General features: G+C 45.2%; 1 protein-coding gene across 5 annotated transcripts in view; it reads right to left on the bottom strand.

The window, feature by feature from the left end:
- Positions 1–23,140, bottom strand: part of Ano2 (anoctamin 2) — a 340,730-nt gene that overhangs the window by 21,835 nt on the left and 295,755 nt on the right. For all 5 annotated transcript variants that reach the window (XM_036182061.1, XM_036182063.1, XM_036182064.1 and 2 more), the window contains one exon: positions 16,372–16,517. In XM_036182061.1, coding sequence (XP_036037954.1) covers positions 16,372–16,517 — 146 coding nt within the window. The remainder of the gene's footprint in view (positions 1–16,371; positions 16,518–23,140) is intronic.

The raw sequence follows: 23,140 nt of genomic DNA, 5'->3' as shown, positions 1-23,140 counted from the left end.
GGCATATCTTTTAAAAGATGTTTTACAGAAAATTTAATTTGGGAGTCAGGGTGTAGGGCCAGGATAGAGGGAAGAAAGGGGAGTGGAAGTGACCAAGGAAGGCTAAATGGATTGGTCTAGTTTTCTAAAACCTGTAACATGCATGTCTACATTTAAATACACACATGGACTCATCTTTCTTTAGAGTCTCAAGTTAGTTGTCTCGGTTCAGTGAGTTCAGGGCAAACCTTCTAATCATAAGAAACTTCCTCCAGGGAACCATGTGACCACCTCAGATCCTCAAAGGCCTCTCTGCAAGGACACTGTGGGGTGGGAAGGGGTAGTTGCTTTTGCATAGAGCATATCCTCATCACATGCCTGCCCATGGCCCTGGGAAATTCAGCATCTTCTGAAGGATTAGGAAGGAAGTGGAACTTTCCACTTTTCATGCTTATCTTTTTCTTATGAACTCCAGGGTCATTTAGTGAACTGCTGTCCCCAAGGGTAGCCGAGTGCTTGCTTTCTCACCTTCACAGACTGCCCAGACAAGACACAAACTCTTTTCTTAACATCACTGTTTTCTAATGCAAGTGTGGTATGTTTAGTAGTTGCTATTTGTTATTCCGGTCTCATCATAAAAGCTCTGGTCTCCCGCCCCATGTATAAGTCGGTCTTTTCAGTACAGGACAACTTCTCTGAAGTTACTCCAGGGTATCCTAAGCCATAGAAAGCCCTTCTCTAGACATGGTCTGATGTCACAGGTGTTTCCAGCTTAGACTGGGAACCCTTGAGCATTTCCAAGAGACAATCCAAAGAGGTGGAAATAAACAGCACGTCTTTATTTAATCCTAGGGAGAAAAAGGTATGTATAAAACCATAACCCTCTAGCATGCAGATGCCAAATCCAAGACTTGCTCTTTTCAAGGGAAAGTATGGAGGGCTGAGTCAGATGGAAGCCCTGTTGAGTTCACTTCAGAGTATGCAAGGATGCTGGCCTTCACCAACACCAAGAATTGTTTCTAAAAACAGCCAGCCTCCCTTAGGACAAAAGCAACACCAGAAATCCTCAGTGTGGCTGCATAATAGAAGCCAGCTTGGCTGGGCCAGTGACAGATTAACCCTGGCCAAGCCAATTAGGGAAGAATCCATAAGTTGATTTTCAACTAAATCTTTACAAAGCCCGCTGTGAAGTGCTCCAGAAATCCTGGTTGGAAGCATGAAGTCTGGAAACACGTCTGGGCACAAACTCCATGGGTTTCCTCTGCTTGCACTCCAGCAGCCAAGAACCTTCCTAAATAACCACCAGCCCTACACTGCCTGGTGCTGGAGACAATTAAAGCCATGAGTGATTACCTGGGCTTGGGCTAAAATAACAAGGAGGAGTGGAAGATCTAAATGAGGCAGCAGCCAGCAAGGACATTTCAGGACAATCTCCTTAGAGAAAGAATAATGGTGTAGTAGAGAAAACAGAACACACTGGCCATGGTGAATGGACAGATAACGATGGAACACAACTCTGATTTTCACTCATTTATTTAAGAGTCATCAGTGGAAATATCCAGTCTTCCATTGTGAGTGCACACACACACACAAACACACACATAAATCCAGACCCTTCCATTGTGTTTGCACACACACAAACACACACATAAATCCAGACCCTTCCATTGTGTGCACACACACACACACACAAACACACACATAAATCCAGACCATCCATTGTGTATGCACACACACAAACATAAATTCATTCCCTTCCATTATGTGTGCACATATACAAACACACACATAAATCCAGACCCTTCCATTGTGTGCACATACACAAACACACACATAAATCCAGACCCTTCCATTGTGTGTGCACACACACAGGCATACGCATAAAATCCAGACCCTTGGCCTGGCATTCAAAACCCATTGCCACCTGACCCAGACTTACTCATTTCTTCCCGTATAGCCAACATTTTGTCCTTAGGGATAGTTTTAGTTGGAATGCTTGAGGTCAATTCTACCTACTTTCCAACCATTTCCAACCATCTGTGCATTTTGGAGCTTCTCTGTACACCACTACTCTAATTTCCTCTGTGTTCTGCTGAGTGAATTGTTATTCATTGTTCAGACTGGACTCATACTCCTCCATCTTATCCCACCCCATTCCCATGAGCCTCTCCTTCCTCACTTCCCAACTTCCCAGCTAGACTGAAGTCCCTCCCACAAAGACCTGTGGGGGGGGGGGGGGGCAAGCCCTGAGAACAGGTACTCTATTTCCATATTTGACCCCTTACCACATCTATATCGCACTCTGTGTCACATAAACAGATATTTAAATGTTATCTGTTTTACAAATGGAACTCCTCTCTCTCTCTCTCTCTCTCTCTCTCTCTCTCTCTCTCTCTCACACACACACACACACACACACACACACACACACACACACACACAGCAGAAAGCAAAAAATATTTGAACTGAATCATTATCCTGCATCAAAGTGAAGAGATCTGCTGAGGTGAAAAGTCTGGAACACCACACAGCGATACTCATTACTTGTTACAACAGGTACAGGACACTTTGAGGAAGATCAGAAGAGTGTCCCAATTCTAATGAAAATTATGACAACCCTTTTTAAACCCTCCCCCCCCCCCCCCGCCCCGACACCTTCAGTTTAGTAAAAGTACAGCCTCCCATTTAGGAGGATTGAGAACCGGAGCCTTCACCAGAACCAGCTAAGACCCTATTGCTAAAGACACCACAAGACTGCGGTTGCAAGAAACAGAGGACTCAAGCTGAAACAGAGCTGGGAACCTCCCTGCTAGAAGTTTTAGTGTGCCAGAGGATGCTTTGGGTAGACAAAAGGCATCAGTAATCTTACCCAGCTCTGAACCTTATGATACCAATTTGCCAGGCATGATGAGCCCACCTAAACAATGGTGACCAACAGCTCTCTGATGGGATTTGAGCTTGGCTCACCAAGCAGAAACCCATGTCTGGTACTGTAAACCTAGCCAAATGCCCATGCCTGGGGAAGCCATAGGCCCTAGCAGATAACTTACTCCTGGTGTTTTGCTAAATGATGGTAAACTGGCTTCTAAATATCAGTGCTTGTGCCCACAGACAAATACTCCTCGAGACCCCAGTCTGTGAAGTCTTTCTGTGTATGAACAGTGGTAAATACAGAGACACATAGCTGCCCAAGAGACTGAGAATAAGTGATCCATGAGGGTTCAGTCCTGGACAAGATGTTTACACCATGCCTTTGAGGCTCAGGGAACATAGCAGGAGACCAGATAAAAGGAGAAAGAGCCAGAAGATAGGGAGAAAGACTGTGAAATGCCACCCACTAGGCATGACACAGCCATTGTAATCATGAAGTCATAGCAGCTATGGGCACTGGGCCTGAACACAACAGTCAGTATGGGGGAGGGCCTTACAGGACCTTTCCCCTTACTTCTGAATGACTGGTCACTGGTAGATTCTGAGAGAAAGGAAATACTGTCTTCAGTATGTACTCACTGATGAGCCCACTGTGCCCCAGTGCATAGTTCAGCAGCCCTGGTCACACATGCAGCCCTGGTTAAACTCAGTGGATCCCAAAACAAAACAAAATGAAAGGATGCAAGTCGGGGGGAAATGTGTGTGTGTGGGGGGGGAATAAAAGAAGGTGGGAGTGAGAACATCAGAATGCATTAGATACATACATGAACCCATTTAATTAATAAAAATTAAAAATTCATTAACATTGATACTAAAAACAAGATCATAAAAGAAAATAGACAAATGATCTAACATGGCTGATAAGTTTATCAAGAAATGTCTAACTTTATTGATAATTAATACAATTAAAACCTGCTAAACAGAAATGAAATGGTGAATAGTGAGAACTACTGGTTGACAGTTGGGTAACACCAAGTAAAGGCCTTCTGTACAGGCCCAACACAGAAACAGCTGGGGACTGCATTCTCTGGAGTGAGTGAGATTCTGGAGCTTCTGTGCTGTCAATGTCCCCTGGAGTACAGAACTGCTAGTCTAGGTGGTTTAACTGGAAAATGAGTGGTTCAGTTAGATCAGCAGTTCTCATCCTTCCTAATGCTGCGACTCTTTAATACACTTCCCCCTGTTGTGGTGACCATAAAATTATTTTTGTTGATACTTCATAATTTTGCTACTGCTATGAATCATAATGTATCTGACATGCATGACTGACAGGTTGGGAACTGCTGAATTAAATTGTAATAAACTCTGAAAATCATACATGTTGTGTTTCATGCTTTTGAATGTCACAGGAGAACACTAAAATGCAATTTCAAGCCCTGTGCATAAAAAATTTGATTTCATTGTTTCTTGCTACATTTGTCTAGTGTTACTCTCTATTGTAGGATTTTTCTCTCTATTTTTATCTTAAGAAAATAGAAATAAAAATGATACTTTAAGGCTCTTCCTTTTGGTGACCCAGCATTGAGTAAGGCAAGGGAGCAGGACACACGGTGTGTTTGTCTTCTTGGGCAGGAGGCAGTTTCTTTGGCTGAGCAGTTTTGGAAAAGCCCACAGCAATTAATTCAGTGCTGTTTCCTAAGCCCACATTTTAAAGTTATGCCTCACCACCCCTGTGGTGGTTTGAAAGAAAATGGCCCCCAAAGGAAGTGGCACTATTAGGAAGTGTGGCTTTGTTGGAGTAGGTATGCCTTGTTAGAGAAAGTATGTCACTGTGGAGGTGGGCTTTGAGGTCTCACATATGCTCAAGCCACACCCAATGTCTCAGTTCACTTCCTGTTGTCTGCAAGATGTAGAACTCTCAGCTTTCCCAGTACTAAGTCTGCATACACACAGCCATATCCCACCATGACAATAATGGACTAAACCTCTGAAACTGTAAGCTGCCCCAATTAAATGTTTTCCTTTATAAGAGTTGCTGTGTCACGGTGTCTCTTCACAGCAATAGAAACCCTAATGAAGACAATCTTCCTCTCCTAAGAGTGTCTGATGACAAAAGAATTGAGTGTTGTGGGACTCAGAATAGAAGGAGGCAGTGGAAAGAATGGGGTGCATGCTACATCCTCAGACTGGCCTCTGATCTGGGGAATGCATTAGCATGTGTGATTAAAAGAATGACCTCTCAATATCTACCATTCCCCATTCACTCCCCCACTTCATCTGTAATTCATTCAACAAGCACTTATTGAGCTGTCCACCCACTGGACTTCATGCTTATTGCTAGGATATGAAGATTAGCTGTGCTGTGGTTTGAATGAGCTCCCTTCCCCGCCTAACTCATGCGTTCAAATAGGAACTTTGAGAGGGACATGATTTTCTTATAAAAGTCAGTTTTTCCCCTCTGTTCTATATTCTTTCCTGACCCTCTGCCTTCCACAGTGCCATGATACAGCAAGGAGGTCTCATCATTAGCTGCTTGGACTTCTGAGAGCCCAGAACCATGAGCCAGATAAATTAGTATTGTTTATAAATTACCTAGCCTGTGGCAGTCTCTTATGGCAACATAAAGCAGACTAAAATAAATAGTTATTATCCTTTTAAGAGCCCAGAGAAAGCATCAAGGGTACCACAGAGTTACGACCCTGGTGGCTGCATTCACAGGCTCTTGTGAACCTTAGCCAGTGTCTTAGATAGGGTTCTATTGCTGCTATAAAACTCCATGACCAAAAAGCAAGTTAGGGAGGACAGGGTTTATTTGGCTTACAATTCCAGATCATAGTCTATCATTGGAGAAAGTCAGAACAGGAACTCAAGCAGCTGGAACCTGCAGGCAGGAGCTGATGCAGAGGCCATGGAGGGGAGCTGCTTACTGACTTGCTTCTCCTGGCTTGCTCAGCCTGGTTTCTTAGAGAACCCAGGACCAACAGCTCCCCCAATGATCAGTAATTGAGAAAAATGCCCTACAACTGGATCTCATTGAGGCATTTCCTCAACTGAGGCTCCTTCCTCACCGATGACTCTCACGTGTGTCAAGTTGACACATAAAATCAGAGAGTACAGGCAGGAATAACTTGCTCCCCAAGCAGGGCCATGGAAAGTGCTGCGCAATCCCTATGTTTAGCTTGAAGACCAAGTACAAGAGATGTGGAAGATCTGCTCAATATTCTGAGAGTCAAGATCTTTCCTGCCTGGATGACTGAAATTCACAAGCTACCACAAAAACAAAAGCAGCAAATAAAACTCAACTCCATCCTGTATGGGGTTTCCACAACAGACCAGGCTCCGCTCAGCAACTTCAGGAAGCCCAGACAGGAAGGGACAGGATTGTAGTATCAATTTAAACATTAAGTGTTTGCCGCATGAAAAATCAGTGCAGCTCCCAGACAAACCTCTAAGGTACACTTGGCTCTGAATGTCTTCATTTCTTTGTCTCTAAAGGAGACTCAGTTACCACTCCCCTCCTAACGCCCCAGTATTGCAACAAAAACAGAGAGAAATAAGTTGCTAAGATCTACTGATTCACTTCTGAGAGCCACCTGGTGATTTCCTGCAGTTTCTGGTGAACACACACACACACACACACACACACACACACACACACGCACACACACGTGAACAGAGAGTGTGGAGAGCAGCCATGAGCTCACCCTTCCTTCCAGCTACCCACATCACATCCCTATGGCAAAGCAACTGAGAGCCAAAGCCCAGGAAGCCAGAGAGGCCCGAATGGCGCTTCCAAGAGCCATTACTGCTACAAGGACCCTTGTATGTTTTATTCCTTTCTCTCCAGAAGGCTGTGGAAAAGTCAATGAAATGAAAATAAAATTATATTTGAAAGTACAATAAAATTGAGGGAAATTTTATTGAAAAGGAAATAACTCAGCAAACAGGGAAACACAAATGTGCACACTCTGGGGACTCATAATGCGGCTATGGCGGGATGACAAAGTTTCCTTCTGAATTCCCTGGTTGTATGAAGAGAAATGGAGAAGTAGAATAGTTCCCAATGTGTTTGAAACCAAGAGTATCTTCTACCTGCTCATTCCCTCATCATTCATTCCTCTATTTCCTCACTCCTTCCTTTTCCCAGCACTGGCCAGCCCTGACTTCATGGCAGAGGCAGTAACAGGGGTGGTATAGGAATATGGCATCCAGGTATGGTGCCACCATTCTAAGTATGCATGGGAGGAGGGATACTCAGGGCAGACATCAAGCAATTTCTGCCTCGGAAGTAAGAGGAGACAAATGGCCTGGGACTCACCCTATTTCCCAGAAACCCTGGAACAGGGCCTCTGTGCTGCCTGTACGGCAGTTAAGTGCCATTTAGAGAAGAGGGCAGGTACCGAATTATCCAGCAGGATGACTCAGTTCCTATAAACAGGATGGCTCAGGGAAAGGAATTTCCTGGTACTTTCAGCCACTGGCTTGGAGTACACACTGGAGTTTTGTTCCGCCAACTATGTGCATTGCTTGGGGGCAGGAATGGAGACAGAGAAGGCCCACCCTGAATGGGGCTGCACCTTCCAACAAATGTAAGTCTGTGTGGCTTTGTTCCCACTCCCAGCATCAATCTCTGCATTTGTTGCATGTCCCAGTGCTCGAGGTATTGGGAGCATGTGGCAAAGGTTACTCACATCATGTCCCAGCCGACCCAGAAGCAAAGAGTGAGATTGGAACTAGAGGCCAGGATGTAACCTTTAACACCCTCTGGTGCCTTACCTCTAAGAGCTAAGCCCATTCTCCAAAAGGTACCACAGCCTCCCCAGATAGCACCACTAGATAGGGACTTGACGTTCAGAATATGAGGGTGTGGGGGCACAGTCCAGATTCAAACCACAACTGCTGGCGTGTCTGCTCTCAGGATGACAGACAGCATCCTGATCACAGCACGTCATTGGATAAGGAGATTCTGCACCTCTGGGTGGGACAGGCCATCGCAAGGGAGTCTGTACAGCAAGAGGACTCAATGGGAAATGATGTCTGTGGCCTCTGAGCACCATTTGTCATTCATTATCTTTTTCCTTCAGCAGCAAACACTCATGGAGTGTCTACTCTGTCTATTCTAACCCCAAGAAGCTTCCCCCATAGATGAGTGGATATTATGAATATAGGCCTTGTCTTCAGGTGGGACAAACTCACAGTGCTATCGCTTATTTATCAAGATAAAATGACAACAAAATTCTATCAAGAATTTCATCTGGACTTTGTCATGAAACATCATCTACAGGATTAAATTTGGGACTACATTTTTGTTGCTGTTGTTTTGTTCTCTTTTTTTTCCCCCCTGCCAAGTTGTGCTCTGTAGGATAAGTCTAACAGTGACAAGTGTTTGGAGAACTTAGCTTGAAGCTCTTACAGCAGCAGAGGAATTTCTCCTCATCAGGTCCTTAGGGGAAAGTCCATAACTGGGCTGGGAGAGGCCCGTGGCAACAGAGCTTTGAAGCCTCCTTCTGGGGTGGGGGACAGTGATGATTAATGCTGTGGCCTGCTCCTGGGTCAGCTTTCTTTCTCCCCTCAGAGGTGGGGGAGGGGGAGTTACCCTTGAAGTCTTTCTTCGTAAGCTCTTCAGGAAGAGGGTTTGATATCGGAGATTCCCTTGAAAGTGTGCTGCTCCGTGCTCACGTTTTCCCAGTAATCCCTCCCTCTCAGGTTTCCCTTTGTCTGGAGCCAGCCCATCCCCACATCCACCCTGCCCAAAGGAAGCTCCCTCCTCCTCAGAAGGACTTCCAGTCTTCCCACTCCAGCTTCCCCTTCACCTCAGGCCCCTCCCCCAGACCTGCTGCCCCAAGCCCCCCCCCCCCACCCCAGGCTTCCAGCTCAATTTAGAAAAATGTAAATATAATACATCTCTCCCTGCTGCAGTCCCGCCCCGCACTGATGACCTACCCTGCCATTACACCAGACAGGCTGTAGTGGGCTCAGCACACTTCCTGTCTGCATGGGTGGTCCTGGGGATCTTGGGAAGGAAGCTGACAGCTGAGAGCAGGGCCCAGGATCACCATGTCAGGCACACCAGTGGGAGTGGGCAGCTTTGGTTTCATAGCGCTCATTTTTGTTCAAAGTCCAAGACAAGTGGCCTTCTGGCATTGGGGAGGTCTAGCCAGTTGAGAAGGAAGGAAGGAAGCACACCCCCCTCGGTCCCTCCTCTCCTTTCCCAGGCCTTATCAAAACCTCTTGTAGAATGGCCAGGAGAGAGGACTCCACCAGTGAGCCATTGGGGTGACCTTAAGCAGCTCACATAGCCTCCAGCTTCCTGGGTTTGAGGTGCATTATTTAGCAGTTATACGTAAAGGAAGACACCAGAATCAGAAAGGAGCCTGGAGTTCCTTTGCAGTACTTAGGACGCCCCCTCACAGAATGAGAAGCAGCATCCTCTTCTGCTGGTGAATCTGGGACCTTCTCTGCTGTCACTCAGCATCATGCGGTGCTCTGAGAAAGCAAGAGCACACTGACTCAGTTTTGTCTTGCCCCCCAAATGCTAGTTATGTGCCACTTCTGACACATTGCATCATCAGCTTTGACCATAGATGACAGGTGGGTTGTGTCACATCCGGGGAAATGCATCCTCTGGTTTAACTCCCCTTGTGATGGAAGAAGAAAGGCCCAGAGAGATGGCAGGCCTAAGGCTTCTCTCCCAGCTAGAGGCCGAGCTAGACCCTCACCCCAGACACATGCAACACTCTGGGAATGCACAAAGGAGGGAGGGTGCTCACTGGGCCTTATGTTGTTCAGAGAAAGATGCAAGACATGACAGACTTTGCTCCAAGGACAAGAGTGAGGAGAAATTAGAGGTAAAGGACAGAGTCACCAGGTTCACTAGCCATCCAGAGGAAAGGCAGCAACTATTGCTCCCTAGGAGGTTAAGATGTCTGCTGGCTTTGGCCTTCTAGTTTCCCAGAGTTGCCATGCAGGAGTACATGGATGGGCTCACATTACACCTTCTTTTATTTCCCTGGCTTACTCTAGGATGGAGGGAATAATAGCCTGGGGTGGGGGAGGGGAGCAGGCAGCCGCTGTGAAGGGGAGAAGGGGGGCATGAAAGGAGGAGGAGCAGCGTAAGGGGGCAGAAGAGGAGAAACGAGGATAACACAGTCTTGATAATCCACGCACTGGATTATCAGCTCATAAATACTCAAGGACTGACCTGCAGTGAGGTGCCTGGAGCCTAGAGGAGGAGACACGACAGAAATGGATACCCTCATTTACACAGACTCCACTACAGGGGTTGTCTAGAATGTTCTCAGTCCTCAGGCTGTGAGAGGCTCTGGGCAACACTCTGTAAATGGGGGAAGTCTTGTTCTTGTGAAGTCTTACCATTGAGAACCTCTAGTTTAGAAAGCAGTCTCTCTAAAATCCTGCAGGATAAGGGCCTAAAATATAAAGGGAAAGGACACTTCACGGAGCCAGAAACATAAAATGGCTTTGCACATATGACTTAAAGGACTGGGAGAACCCCAGAGCAAAGGAACATGCAAAGTTGGCCAGGGAAGGAGTGAGAGGCTAGATGTGCTCTTGAACACCAGAGTGACCAGATCAAAGAACAAAACCACAGCCAGCAGCAGCAAGCCAAACCGGTGTGTCCAGGCTGTAGGATAGAAGGCCCAGCCACAGGAGGCCAAGAAGTGCACAGTAGTAGTGGCTTCCAAAGATACTCCAGAGAGGACCATGTAGACATTACAAACATACCAGGTCAGAGCAAGCAGGTATGAACAAAAGGTAAGCTTTCTCAGGTAGGGACCAGGAGGTCACAAACACTGAAGGATGGTGAGGTAGAGGACGCAAGATCTCAAGGGAACTACCTTAGAAATACTTCCTCTGGCATTCCTTTGGGGCTCTTCCCTACCCCATAGGAAATCTCAAAACACATGTGGGATGGTAAAGGGAGATGAGCCACCCTTGGGTCAAGTAGGTGGTTCCTATAATCCAAGGATGTTTAATGATTGAGCAATGGATTATAGGAAAGAGGAGAGAGTATAACCAGCCTGGCAAGGGAGGATATTCTAAGGGGGGCCCTTGGATCCTTCTCTTTAGCTGCCAGACTATTGAGACAATAGACCCCAAAGAAATACAAATTCCCCAGGAATCACATTCTGTGGGGAAAATATGTCTGAATATGGCCAAGGGAAAGAAGGAGGCCCATGTACCCTGAGATTAAGAGGAGTGGGGCTCTCTTTCTCTACCATGGCAGGAAGGAGGGGTGCAGAGCTCTTCATTCAAGATTGTGCTGAGCTTTTTGGTCTACCTTCCAGGACCTGTGCTGAGGGGTATGAGTTAGAAGACTAAGACAGTCTTTGCTGACAAAGTAAGCGCATTTCCCAAAGGGCATGGGTGAAGACAAGCAGGAGAGGAACTGGGGTTTGCAGAACCAGAAAATGCTTCCCAGGGCAAACACATCTGAGGATGAACAACTCTGCAAGAGCCTGCGGACAGGTAGTCTAGGTTAGTACAAGCAGATGCAGATGTTGTGTGAGTGACCCCACCATGCAGGCATGCCCTAAGGAAAGGACAGCCAGGGGAGAGCAAGCTCATGCGTGCCCTGGCATGCCACACTGGAGCAAGTCAACGGCACTGAAGGATCTTAAGAAGAGCATGAATGGCTGCCCATGTTAGAAGAGCTGTTCTAAAAAGCGAAAAGGGAACTAAGAGAAAAGAGCAGGAAAGGAACCAGGCAGACACGTTCGGTTGTGTGTGCGGTAATACAAAAGAGAAAGGATGAAGGCTTAAGGCTTCCCCAGGAATTCAAAATTCCCAGCAGAGGCACAGCGAGTGAGAGACAGGTGGCCTAACAAGAAAGGTGCCAGGATGATGTTGAATAGCCTCTCTCTTGATAACACTGGTGCACAGTTGGGAGTGGGGCTGAGAAGCAGACACTAAACTGCCTTTGCTAATAAGCACTGACTGCTCACTTGGGCCCAGGAGGGGACTAAGAGCAAGCCAAAAGCCTTGTGTCTCTGCCTTCATTTTGAGTCTGTACTTTGGCTGAAGTTACAGAGTTGAGATATTGTCCTTAACCTTTCTTCTTGAGTCACCCTGAACTCTAGGAAGAGCAAAGTCTAGTAGGATAGACCATCCTTCTAGACAAGACAATTACCCATGAGAACAAGGCTGTACCTTCACATAGTAACAGATTAACAATTGAGCAATTTATCCCACCGTCTTGGAGGACAGGAGCTGACACAACAATGGAGAGGCCACACCTTGACCAGGATCGCTTGATCATGTATATCTCTTTGCTTTTTTTTAAACCTAAACCTCACGTCAGTCCTCCTAAAGATGGACTTGGGGGTCACTGTACAACTTTCCTGACAAGGATGAAGATATTCTAAAGAGACACCAGTGTGCCTCCTTTTGATTATAAGATTATGGAGAAATATGGACACACACACACTCACACACACACACACACACACACACACACACACACACAAAATGAAATTTACCCAAGTCTCATGCTAGGAGAAACAAAAAGCTTAGAGCCTGGTACCAGACAAATGGAGAGCGTGTCTCCTAGAAAGAAATGCCACCTAGTTCAGATGGCATGTGCCAATGGGCTAGGGATGGTCATGTGTTCTTGGAAAAATGGACTAGGGATAGTTGTATGTTCTTAGAGAGATGGGCTAGGGATGATGGTCATGTGTTCTTGGGGAGATGGGCTAGAGATAGACATGTGTCCTTAAAGAGATGGACTAGGGATGGACATGTGTCATTGGAGAGATCATCTAGGGTGGGTATGTGTCCTTGGGTCTCTGTCCTTTTCTCAGTGTGGCCATGCTGAGAAGGCTCCTTTCTGCTTTTCTCTGATACTGCGTTTTTAATTGGCTTTTAGGGTGGGAGGCAAAGCCTAGCCTATTGGGACAGCCTGAGCCTGAACTTTGCCTTTGAGTACCACTAGTGGTTATGGAGTAAGGTGCTCTACCAATTCATGACTACTCCCCCTAAGCCCAGGAATCTAAACTTAGCAATGTCATAAGACAACTCAGATGTGGCTACAGGGCTCTGAAGCCCTAGTGTGTGAGCTCAGAGAACCCTGCATTTCCCCTCAGCTGGGGGACTCCTGCAGGCTTTAGTGGACATTTCCAGAGAGCAAGAGAGACTAGTGGCTGGTGGCCCTATAAAATACCTTCTGAATTTCACTGCAAGTAAAAAAATAAGTAACCTTACAATTCCCAACACCTCTGTTCTTTTTTAGAGTTTAACAGGATTTAAGTTTGGGACTAAGAAAAGTGAGATTTCCTCAAAGGGCCTTGTGAATAATGAAGAAATTCATCTTAGCCCCACACACAGTGATGGCCTCTGACTTCAACATTTGAGTTGCACTTGGAGAGAATGGGGCCATGTCAGGGGACAGGTAATTGAATCCCTGGTTGGAAGAGAGTACTGGTCATGTGACTAGAGGAACAGGAGCTGTGGGGTTTAGAGAAACATGACAAGAAGAGCCCCGGGAGCTTCCAGACTTACCAAGCTGAGGCCTTTCCAGAAACAGAACCTGGAAAGCTAGGAACGTGTCTCCCGTAAACTGCCCCACCACCTCCACAGAGACAAGATAGAACTATCAGCCACTGGCTCAGAGGCAAAGGCACTCCAGAGTACCTGAAAGTGACCTGCGATCATTTTAACACTAAAACAAACACAGGCTGGGTGGAGATTTAAGATGCTAATGAGACATGTCCTCCATGAAACTGCATCTTATAGAAGTACCTGTCACAGAACACAGCATGGAGGGAAGTGCCCACACTGTGCAGAGGAGTCCCAAAGCTTTTACTGTGCAAGTGACCCTGCCCGTCCTCTGTGCCACCTCTAACAACTGAGTGACTAAACTGTCTCTGCTCTGGCCTCCTGCCTCCTTTGGAAGTTTATCTTTTTAAAAATAAATTAGCTCTGGTTCTCCTCGGTCTGTGCTCATCTCTTTGTTCCAGGATACAAGAACACTAACACCCATATCAGGAGGTAGAAGTTATCACCAAACCTACCTCTTGGATGGGAAAATTAGGCCTGACTGGTGTTGAGCATTAAGCCCAGAGACACATATGTAGCTAGCAGGCTGCTCAGTTAAGATTGGAAGCCCCATGGTTTGACTCCAGGATATTCTCTATGTTGCTTGATAAAGTTTGGTGGAGTTCATTCTGCAGTCCTGTTTTTTATTGTCTCCTTTGAAGAGTGAAGAGGAAATAAATAAATATCCAGAATAAAAAAGGGCACAACCTAGATACCATCGTTCTTCTATTTATATATAATGATATATATTAATGCCTCTAACATGACTGACATGCTCAACAAAATGAAGTAAAGAGGCTTGGCATACTCTTCCAAGCAAGACTATTTTAGTATCAATAGAGTTGTTGAGTCAACCCATATCAATGACAATATGAACTGGTGAAGAGGTTGTCCTGGTTTCTGGGTTTACTCCTCCTGTTAGATGTTTAATAATAGTTGGGTGCTCCACAAAATGAATGAATATTAAATGTGTCCACTTTTATTTCCTCACTACCTCCCTAGCCTTATGACACTTGTGGTCCATTTCTTCAAGGGAAGTAAAGAGTTCAGTCACTTTAACAACCAAGATTCTATAATTATTCCTCTCCATCCTGTGTGAGGTGGGAACTTAGATGTCTATCTTCAGGATTCTCCACTTATCCCAGGTCTGTAATAGAAATCTCCTCATCCCCAAACTATTAATACTGTTTGCTTTCCTTTGTCAACAACAGTGGCTTGTGACCATGAGACCACTTGTATTTGCCAACCCTCTTCCCTGGAGTGTTCTCTTTGCTGTTATTGATGATAAAACCAGAGGAGACCTTGCAAGTCTATAGTTCAACCTTATATCTAAAACAGGAAACTGTAGTAGAGAATCCTCATCTACCTTCCACCAAGCCTACCTTTAAAAATGAACTTTTGCTTGCCTCCTGAAGTTATTACGACACTTATTTATGTTAACAAAAATTCCTCAGTAATTAGCAAACATGCTCATTAAGTCATTCTTCCATGCATTCATCTGTTTATGATATACATTGAGTCCCTGTTACGCCAGGAAATATGCTGGGCTCTGTAGAGGTGAATGAGCCATAGCCCCTCTTCACTGCTCTTTAGAACCCAATAGGCTGGGTCTGCTGAAAAGCAGATCTGTGAGCAATAACTCAGTAAGATCCCATTAGTGTGGGTACCAAACAGAATGCTAAGGGGGAAAAGCACATAGGTAATGATATACCCAGGAGGAAGGGGAATTGGTCTGGACAACTTTGGTGAAGAAGCATCGCCTAGAGCAAAGCTAGGACCAAAACCACCATGTTCGGCTCCAGAGCTTGGAATGGAAAATGCACAAGAAGGCTTGGACTTTCAAGCGTAAGGTGCTTTGACAATTCTATATCACAGGACTTCAGGGTATGAGGGGTTTGTTCGTACCTCCTGTAGCTTGGTAGATTGGTCTACTCCTTTCAGAAAGTGCTGTGTTAAAATGAACCATGGGGGTGGAGAGTTGGCTCAGTGGTTAACAGCATAGGCTGCTCTTGTAGAGGAACCAGGTTCAACTCCCACCACCTACATGGCAGCTCACACCCATCCATAACTCTAGTCCCAGGGAAGCTAGCACTTCCGCACATATGTACATGCAGGCAAGGCGCTCATACACATAAAATAAATAAATCTAATAATATTTTTTAAAAATGAACCAATAATCAGATACTTAACATATTTTTGATCATCTATTCATACTTGAGCAAATGGATCTTGATGAAACAAGACTTCAAGAGAGAACAGGAAATTGTAGACCGTATTAGAGCATTAGTATAGGCTGAACTGGAAGGTGGGGTTCTCTGACCTCCTTCTCTTGGCTTGTGGTCTATGGTATCTGATGCTATTAATTTGTTAGTTCCAAGTGATAGAAAGTGACTTCCAAATATTCATTTCAGTAGAAGTTTGGGATTTTTCTGGCATGGCTAGGTGGGGACAGCTAATCTAAGTTAGAAAGAACATAATGGGAATCTCCTAGCTTCTAACCCACATGTGAAATGATCAGCTATTATCAGCCTGCACTGACCCATGCTTCTGCCCACTCAATTAAGGAAAACAACCAGATGCTTCATTTGCTAGGCTTCTCCTCTCACCCTCAACCTTTATGGGAAAGCTGCCACTACATCCCGTCCCTCCTGGTCAGTGTGGGGCTTTTCCTATGTTCTTCTTTTTAAAGAAGTTGTAGACCCCCAGCCTATATGTCACAGGATGGCCATAATCTTCCTGTATGGAAACTGTGTTCTTAAATTGCAGATTCACTCTTTCCCTTCTAGCTTTGAAGGACAAGCATTTTATTTACAGAAGAGCACAGGAGACCCAAGGAGAAAAAAGGTCACCATCCCAGGACTGTGAAACCCTAAAGGGGCAATGAGTCTGAGGCTGCCCAGCCATTCCCTAACTCCTCCCCACAGCCCCTCATCTGAACCTGCCACCCAGAGAAGGGAGATGGGTTCTTACTCATTTCCATGTATTCAGGAGTCAGCCCAGTGTACGGCTCGAGGCTGTAGTCCAGGTCCCACTGCTCTGGGCGTTTTGAGTGGTCAGGGTCACTTTCTCCAGGTTCTGTCTCGTCTTTCAGCTTCCGAAAGAGTTTCTTTAGCTTCCTACAAAACAAATGCAGTAGTCACTAGAAGCCTTGGGGGACAGTAGTTCAGCTGAAGAAAAGGAGGAAGAGATGAAGAAAGGAACTAACATCATCCCTGAACCAACCAAGGAGGCCTTTTATTCAGATAATAAAGAAACCACCCTCAGCACGATACCAGAGGAGGAAGGTTATTGTCAACGCCACCCAGCTATGAATGATGCAGCCTACCACAGCTACCTGCCTACGAGACATGCTCCTGCAACAGTGGGTGCTGATGGTCTAAACCCTGTGCAGGGAATCAAAGCTGCTATGAGGTCAGGAGTGCCGCAGCCTGTCACGTCTAGAAGTCAGAATCTTGAGTGTTTGTGGGGAAAGGAGTTCTGCAGGATGGGGACAGTGGTGGGTCACAGCTGGCTAAGAAACAGTGAACGCTAATGACTGTACCCAGGCGGTTCAGGTAGCTCATTGACCACCTCCTAAAACCAGCACAAAGACGACTTTCTTCTCACAAGAAAACGAACTGGAGAGACTCCAGCTCTAAAAGAACTCCAGGATGGTTGGGTGGAGGGACCTGTGAAACCTTTGTGTAGACAGCTGTATTGTGCCTGGAGTCAAAAGCTTGTCTGTGCTCTAGGCAGAGAGAGGCCTGAGGATGTCATGGAAAGAGCAATTTAGCCTGGTAACTTTCTGTTACCGAAAGGCACAGGGTTAGCAAAAAGGCCCAGGAGCTTCAGGACTTAAGGGCTGGGGACCGGGTGGGGACAGAGACCTTCAAAGCACAAGGAAAGAACAGACGGGGTGGGGGGGGGGTGGGGGGGGGGGGGGGGGGGGGTGGGGGGGGGGCAGAAGGCCAATGATGAGACTGTAGCAGAGAAGGAAAAGCAGGAAGAGGGAGGGGCTTCAAAATCTTATAAATGTGGATTGGTTCAGGAAAGGGTGGGGTGGGGTAGGGTGCTGTGTAAATCTGCACTCAGCTCCCAAGACCTGGTTATCCCCAGAAGTTTCCTCTGGGTATCAGGGACCAGTAACAAAATGACCCAGGTTTAAAAGGAATCCTGCAATTTGTATACCATACAGATGGGGCTTTGGGAAACAGCAAACTGTGATTCTGATTCTACAATGCATTCATTCTCTTGTTAAAATAATTCCTTTGATGTTACCCTCACCCTATCCTTTGCATCTGTTATATTTTTTTCATATCTTCCTTTAATGACAAGTCTGAGGAAGCTTCTGGAAGCCTCTGAGTTTTTCCACAGCTAATGCTCCACAGACTGGATAATGCACCCAAACCATGTGATCTGTGGGGCCTTCTGCTTCAGAGACCTGTGCTGAAGGCAGCTTCACAGATAGCTCTCGGATGCTGGCCTCACTGAGGGAAAAGGCAGAGCCTAGCTCTACATGGGCCAAAGATGACTGCACAGCCACTGTGTGGCTATTTCTTTCCCGACTCCTGACAAAGTTCAAGTTTGTTCCTCGGATTTAGTTCCTAGTGAGACTTCACTGTATTTGAGGAAGTAGCCCTCCTGCGGTGTCTCTAAAGAGAAAGTGTTATGTTATATTTATCCATCTATATGGAAAAGTGAGAATTTATAGATTCTTATAAGAGTATATGACAGTTGCTGGGGATGTGATCTGGCACATTAGTAAGGGTAAATGATGAAGAGAGTTGTTGCTGTGGAAGGCTCCATTTGTCTGTTCTTTCCATCTCAAAGGACGTCTGGGAGAGCTTCTAATATGTGAGAAGGTCGGCACTTTCTAGGGGCACGTCTGTGACCCCAATACCTGGAGACTAAGGCAATAGTACAATAAGTTCCAGGCCAGCCTGGGATGTATAGTGAGACTCTGTCTCCAAGAAAGAAAAGGAAGGAGAGGGGAGGGAGGGAGGGAAGAAGGATGGGGGTTAGGGATAAAGGAGACGAGGAAAAGGGAAAAAGGGTAAAGGAACAAGAAAAAAAGAAAAGAAAAGGGGGTAGAGTGTGCCACATGCAAGGCCTGGGGTTCAATTCCAAAGCAGCAAAGTCAAGGCATGGAGAGAAACTGGCATTTCTCTCTTCACACAAAAATGAAGGAACACACACACACACACACACACACACACACACACACACACACACCATCTACCTATATTATTAAAGGCCTATTTATAGTTTTGCTTTAGTGCCACACCAAAGCTAAATTCAAAATGAAATTGTGTCAGACTTGTGATGGGTGTGCTATTTCAGGGGCACAACACAGTTAGGTCCAAAATCTGCTTTGCATAAGCGCCTATTGGAAAGCTGAGATAATCGTAGGTGAGGGAAACCCCCAACTAATGGACACAGCAAGTAAACAGCTATGTCATGCCATGTCGTGACACTCACCATGTAGGATGCTTTCTTGGAAAGCACTGCTTGTGAGCATCATTCTGGTCAGTCATGTATGAAACCACCAGGCTTCCCCCCTCAAAAGCATCTGTCCTAAGCACACTTTTCTGTGTTTCAAAGTTAAATCTGGCCTGTCAGATTCTTTTTTAATTCCTATGGGAAAAAGGTGGATATAGGCTCTGGAGAAAAAAAAAAAAAAAAAAAAAAAAACCAAACAACTGAAAGCTGTGAACCAAAAGCCAGCAGGCCGAGAACAGAGGAGGAAGGCAGTGCTTCAGAGCCGGGACTTGTCAGTCACATTTGTGAACTTGCTCAAAAGAAGTCCATAGCACACAGTAATAACTTGGCTATCCAGAACCCCCTAAAAAGGTTCTTCCTTCTTCTGGTGTCTATATTTTCTAGACAGCTAAGCATTTATCCCAAATTATTTTTGTTGCACAAAATATTGGAGGCAAATATTTGTACAATAACTTTCTGAAGGTCTCACATTGAGTATAAGACACAGCCCCAACACAAACCCAGATCTGTTGGCCATTATATTTCTACTCCATGAAAGGGACAGAATATTATTAGGTATAATTTTTAATTTACATGATTTGTCCCTTATTGTCATACTCCATAGTTATTTTCCTTTTGATTGGGAAAGATTCTTTTTAAAAATTGCTTATTTCATATTTCCCACCTATGCCTTATATAAGGACACTGCCAGGAATTTGGGTTCTGATATTGGTGTTAGTGACCATGATCTTGAGTGGTAAGTGAAAGATTCATTAATCATAAACACAGAGATTTCATCTCACCAAGTTCAAAACACAACCTCTTGGATGATCAAGAACGCTGGGCATGCTGGCAGAATCTCTGATCCACATTCTTGAAGTTGCCTACATAATCATGCCAGGTGGCCATGTGTATCCTTTAGCAGACTGGAAACTCAAATGAAATGGTGGGGATGTAGTTCAGTGAGTGGGGCATTTGCCTCACATGCATGAAACCCCGAGTTCAGTCCCCGGTGCCTCTAGCTGAAATGAGGGAGCATATTTTGAATCAGAGTGACTTAGGTATGGAATATTCAGAGATTAGCTTCAATCAGCAGGGAAGAGGTTCATGAGGTACCAGGCTTGCAATGTACCTACCTCACAAATGACTATAATGACACTACATTCATCAAGAGACTTAGACAGACTTAGAGAAGGGACTTGCATGCAACTTTGTGAATTATTATGTAGTTGCCATTGATTAAAGTGTGGCACACTTTTAAACACATATGCAATAAGCATAAATGAGAAAATTAAATTTTCAAGGCAAGCCAGCAAGTGTTTTTTTTTCATCTGTCAGGAAGCTGATGGACAGAGAACATGCCAAAACACTGTCACACATATGCCTGGGCTGTTGTCTCTCTGAAGTTATTAAAGTCTTCTGAATCCAGAAATCACACACTAAGTGGTAGATAAGATGTCTAGGAATGGAAAGGTGGACATCTCAGGCCTATAAGCTGTCTACATTCCACCCACAAGAGAAAAGCATGCCCTAGAAAGACAGGTGTCTTCTCCAGATGTTTGGTTGACATGAAAACTTTCCTTGGCAGCTGTGCTGAAGAACTTGGTTGCATAGCTTCAAAGGGACCAGATGTGGCTTTAGCATCATCTGTGTGTACTCTGGATGTTGGTCTACAACAAATGCTGTCTCTAAGATGCTGTGTGCCTACAGAACAAAATACATCTGTTTCTCTGGCTTTAATTGACTATCACTGAGTGACTGTTAGTCAGAAAATAAGGATAAACTAAAACTTCAGGATTCAAATTTATTGAGGTTGCTAGTCTTACTGATAACTGGAAGCTTGTTTAAGAGAAGTTGGATGTGACACTCAGATATTGATGTTCTCACTAATCCTCCTCTAAGAAAAAGCACTTAAAGTGCCATGTAAGATTGTCTCAATATGTCAGCAGAAAAATGTTTTTGAGTGTTCTACCTAATAAAGTGTTGTCTCAAGGCTGGAGAGATGGCTCAGAGGTTAAGAGTGCTGACTGCTCCTCCAGAGGTCCTGAGTTCAATTCCCAGCACCCGCATGGTGGCTCACTTATAAAGTGTTGTCTTAGGGTTTCTATTGTTGCGACAAAACACCATGATCAAAAAGCAAGTCAGAGAGGAAAGGATTTATCCGGCTTGCACTTCCATAGCACTGTTCATCATCAAAGGAAGTCAGGACAGGAACTCAAAAAACAGGACAGGAACCTGGAGGCAGGAGCTGATGCAGAGGCCACGGAGGAGAGCTGCTTACTGGCTTGCTCCTCATGGCTTGCTCAGCTTGCTTTCTTATAGAAACCAGGACCACCAGTCCAGCGATGGCACCACCCACGAGGGGTTGGGCCCTTCCCCATCAATCACTAATTAAGAAATTGCCCTACAGGCTGGCCCACAGCCTAATCTTATAGAGGCATTTTCTCAATCAATGTTTCCTCCTCTCAGATGACTACAGTTGGTGTCAAGTTGACATAAATCTAGCCAGCTCAATGAAAGCCCTGTAGAAGACTGGCATGTCAACATCGTAAAGAATGCTGATGGTTCACATCCCTGGTTGTATGGTTCTTGTTGAAAAAGGTTGTCTTCCCAAAGAACTAAGTGTTCTCCATTAGAACTTCATCTCTATAAATGTGTTTCTAAGGACAATCAGTAACCTGGGGTCCTTTTAAAGAGTGACAGATTCCCCTAACTCCACGGAAGTAGATGGTTTTGCTATGATACTTATATAGAAAAAGAGGTTGGCCTATATTTTTTCCTCTAAGCCTATTCAATCCAGTGAACCAGGAATGGGTGCCATTTACACTTTTGAAAAATGGTCTAGCTCCTGTCATTGGCATCTCTCTTCATGTCCTAAAGGCCTCATGACTGGGTCATGAGGTGCTTGAGGTAAGAGCAGAGTGAATGTGCTGTTTGTTCAGAAAGGAAACTCATATCTGAAGGTTCCTCAATGAAAATAATGACAGACCACTCTCTGAGAAGCAATGGTGATACGAGCACACACTAGAATAAACCCAATGGTGATACAGGCACACACTAGAATAAACCTAATGGTGATACAGGCACACACTAGAATAAACCCTGCTGATTTTGAAGTTGCCGTGACACTCAGACTACTGACTTCCAAAGTTCTGATGGCATTTGAATTATACAGTGAGCACTCAGTCATGTGGAGAATATATTCCGATCCAAATCTAAGCTCTAAGAAGATGAGAGCCATTTCACATGCTTGTTCCCTCCACATCTAAGGCATAGGAGACAAGAAGTGGCCCCAGGGACATTCCCTCAAGTCTTGGGAATATGGATAGTGTCATTCCTGGTCATGCTACACAGTCTGAGTCTCTTGGCTCTTAAAGAATATTCCAGTGGCCACTTTATATTTAAAGGATTTCTTTGCTGCTTAAACTAGCCAGAGGGAGTTCCAAGGACTGCAATTAAGAAGCTTGGGCAGAGCTCTAGTGTGATGGTACACACTTTTAATCCCAGCACTTGGGATGCAAAGGTGGGTAGATACCTGAGTTCAAGGCCAGCCTGGTCTACAGAGCGAGTTCTATGACAGCCAGGACTATGTAGAGAAACATTATCTGGAAAAACCCAGACGAAGAAGGAGGAGCAGGAAGAAGGAAGAGGAGGAGGAGGAAGAATCCTGTTATCTTGGGCAGTAAATACACAAATTTAGTTGGAAAGAAAGAGATGAACCAGCTCTTCTTTCCTGGAAGATTTCTTGGAAACAGAATGAACACAATAAAACTACAGTGGGGAGACAAGACTCACAAGTGTAGGAGCATGGTATCCTGCAAGAGGAAGGTCAGGCTTGTCAGTGTTCCAGACACCTAGCCCAGCCTATTAGAGTTATACCTGCTCACCTCTGGCACTCCCTAGGCCTGTGACAGTGGGCTAGCTAAAGATAGCCTTGAAACTAATTCCTCTTTAAAATCACAAAGAACTAGAAAGGAGGGTTGGGTTCATCTGCTAAAGTATGAGGACCAGAGTTTAATCCCCAGATCTGACATTGAAAGGCAAATGTGTTAGCTTCTAATAACAGCACTGGGGAAAAAGGCAGATTCCTACCACTCGCTGGCAAGTCACCCTCTCCTACTTAGGAGGCCCAGGCCAGTGAGAGACCCTGTCTCAAAAAACAAGGCAGAGGGAGAGCCTCTGAGAAACAGATTTCCCCTGACCTCCACATACACTCTCACACGCATTCACCTGTACATACAAACACATACACACAAATCAAGGAAAGAAAAACCAAGGGACC

Source organism: Onychomys torridus, chromosome 3, assembly GCF_903995425.1.
Source record: "Onychomys torridus chromosome 3, mOncTor1.1, whole genome shotgun sequence".
Lineage (NCBI taxonomy): Eukaryota > Metazoa > Chordata > Mammalia > Rodentia > Cricetidae > Onychomys > Onychomys torridus.
The sequence above is the reverse complement of the archived record's forward strand: the minus strand, read 5'-3'. Positions and strand labels throughout refer to the sequence as shown.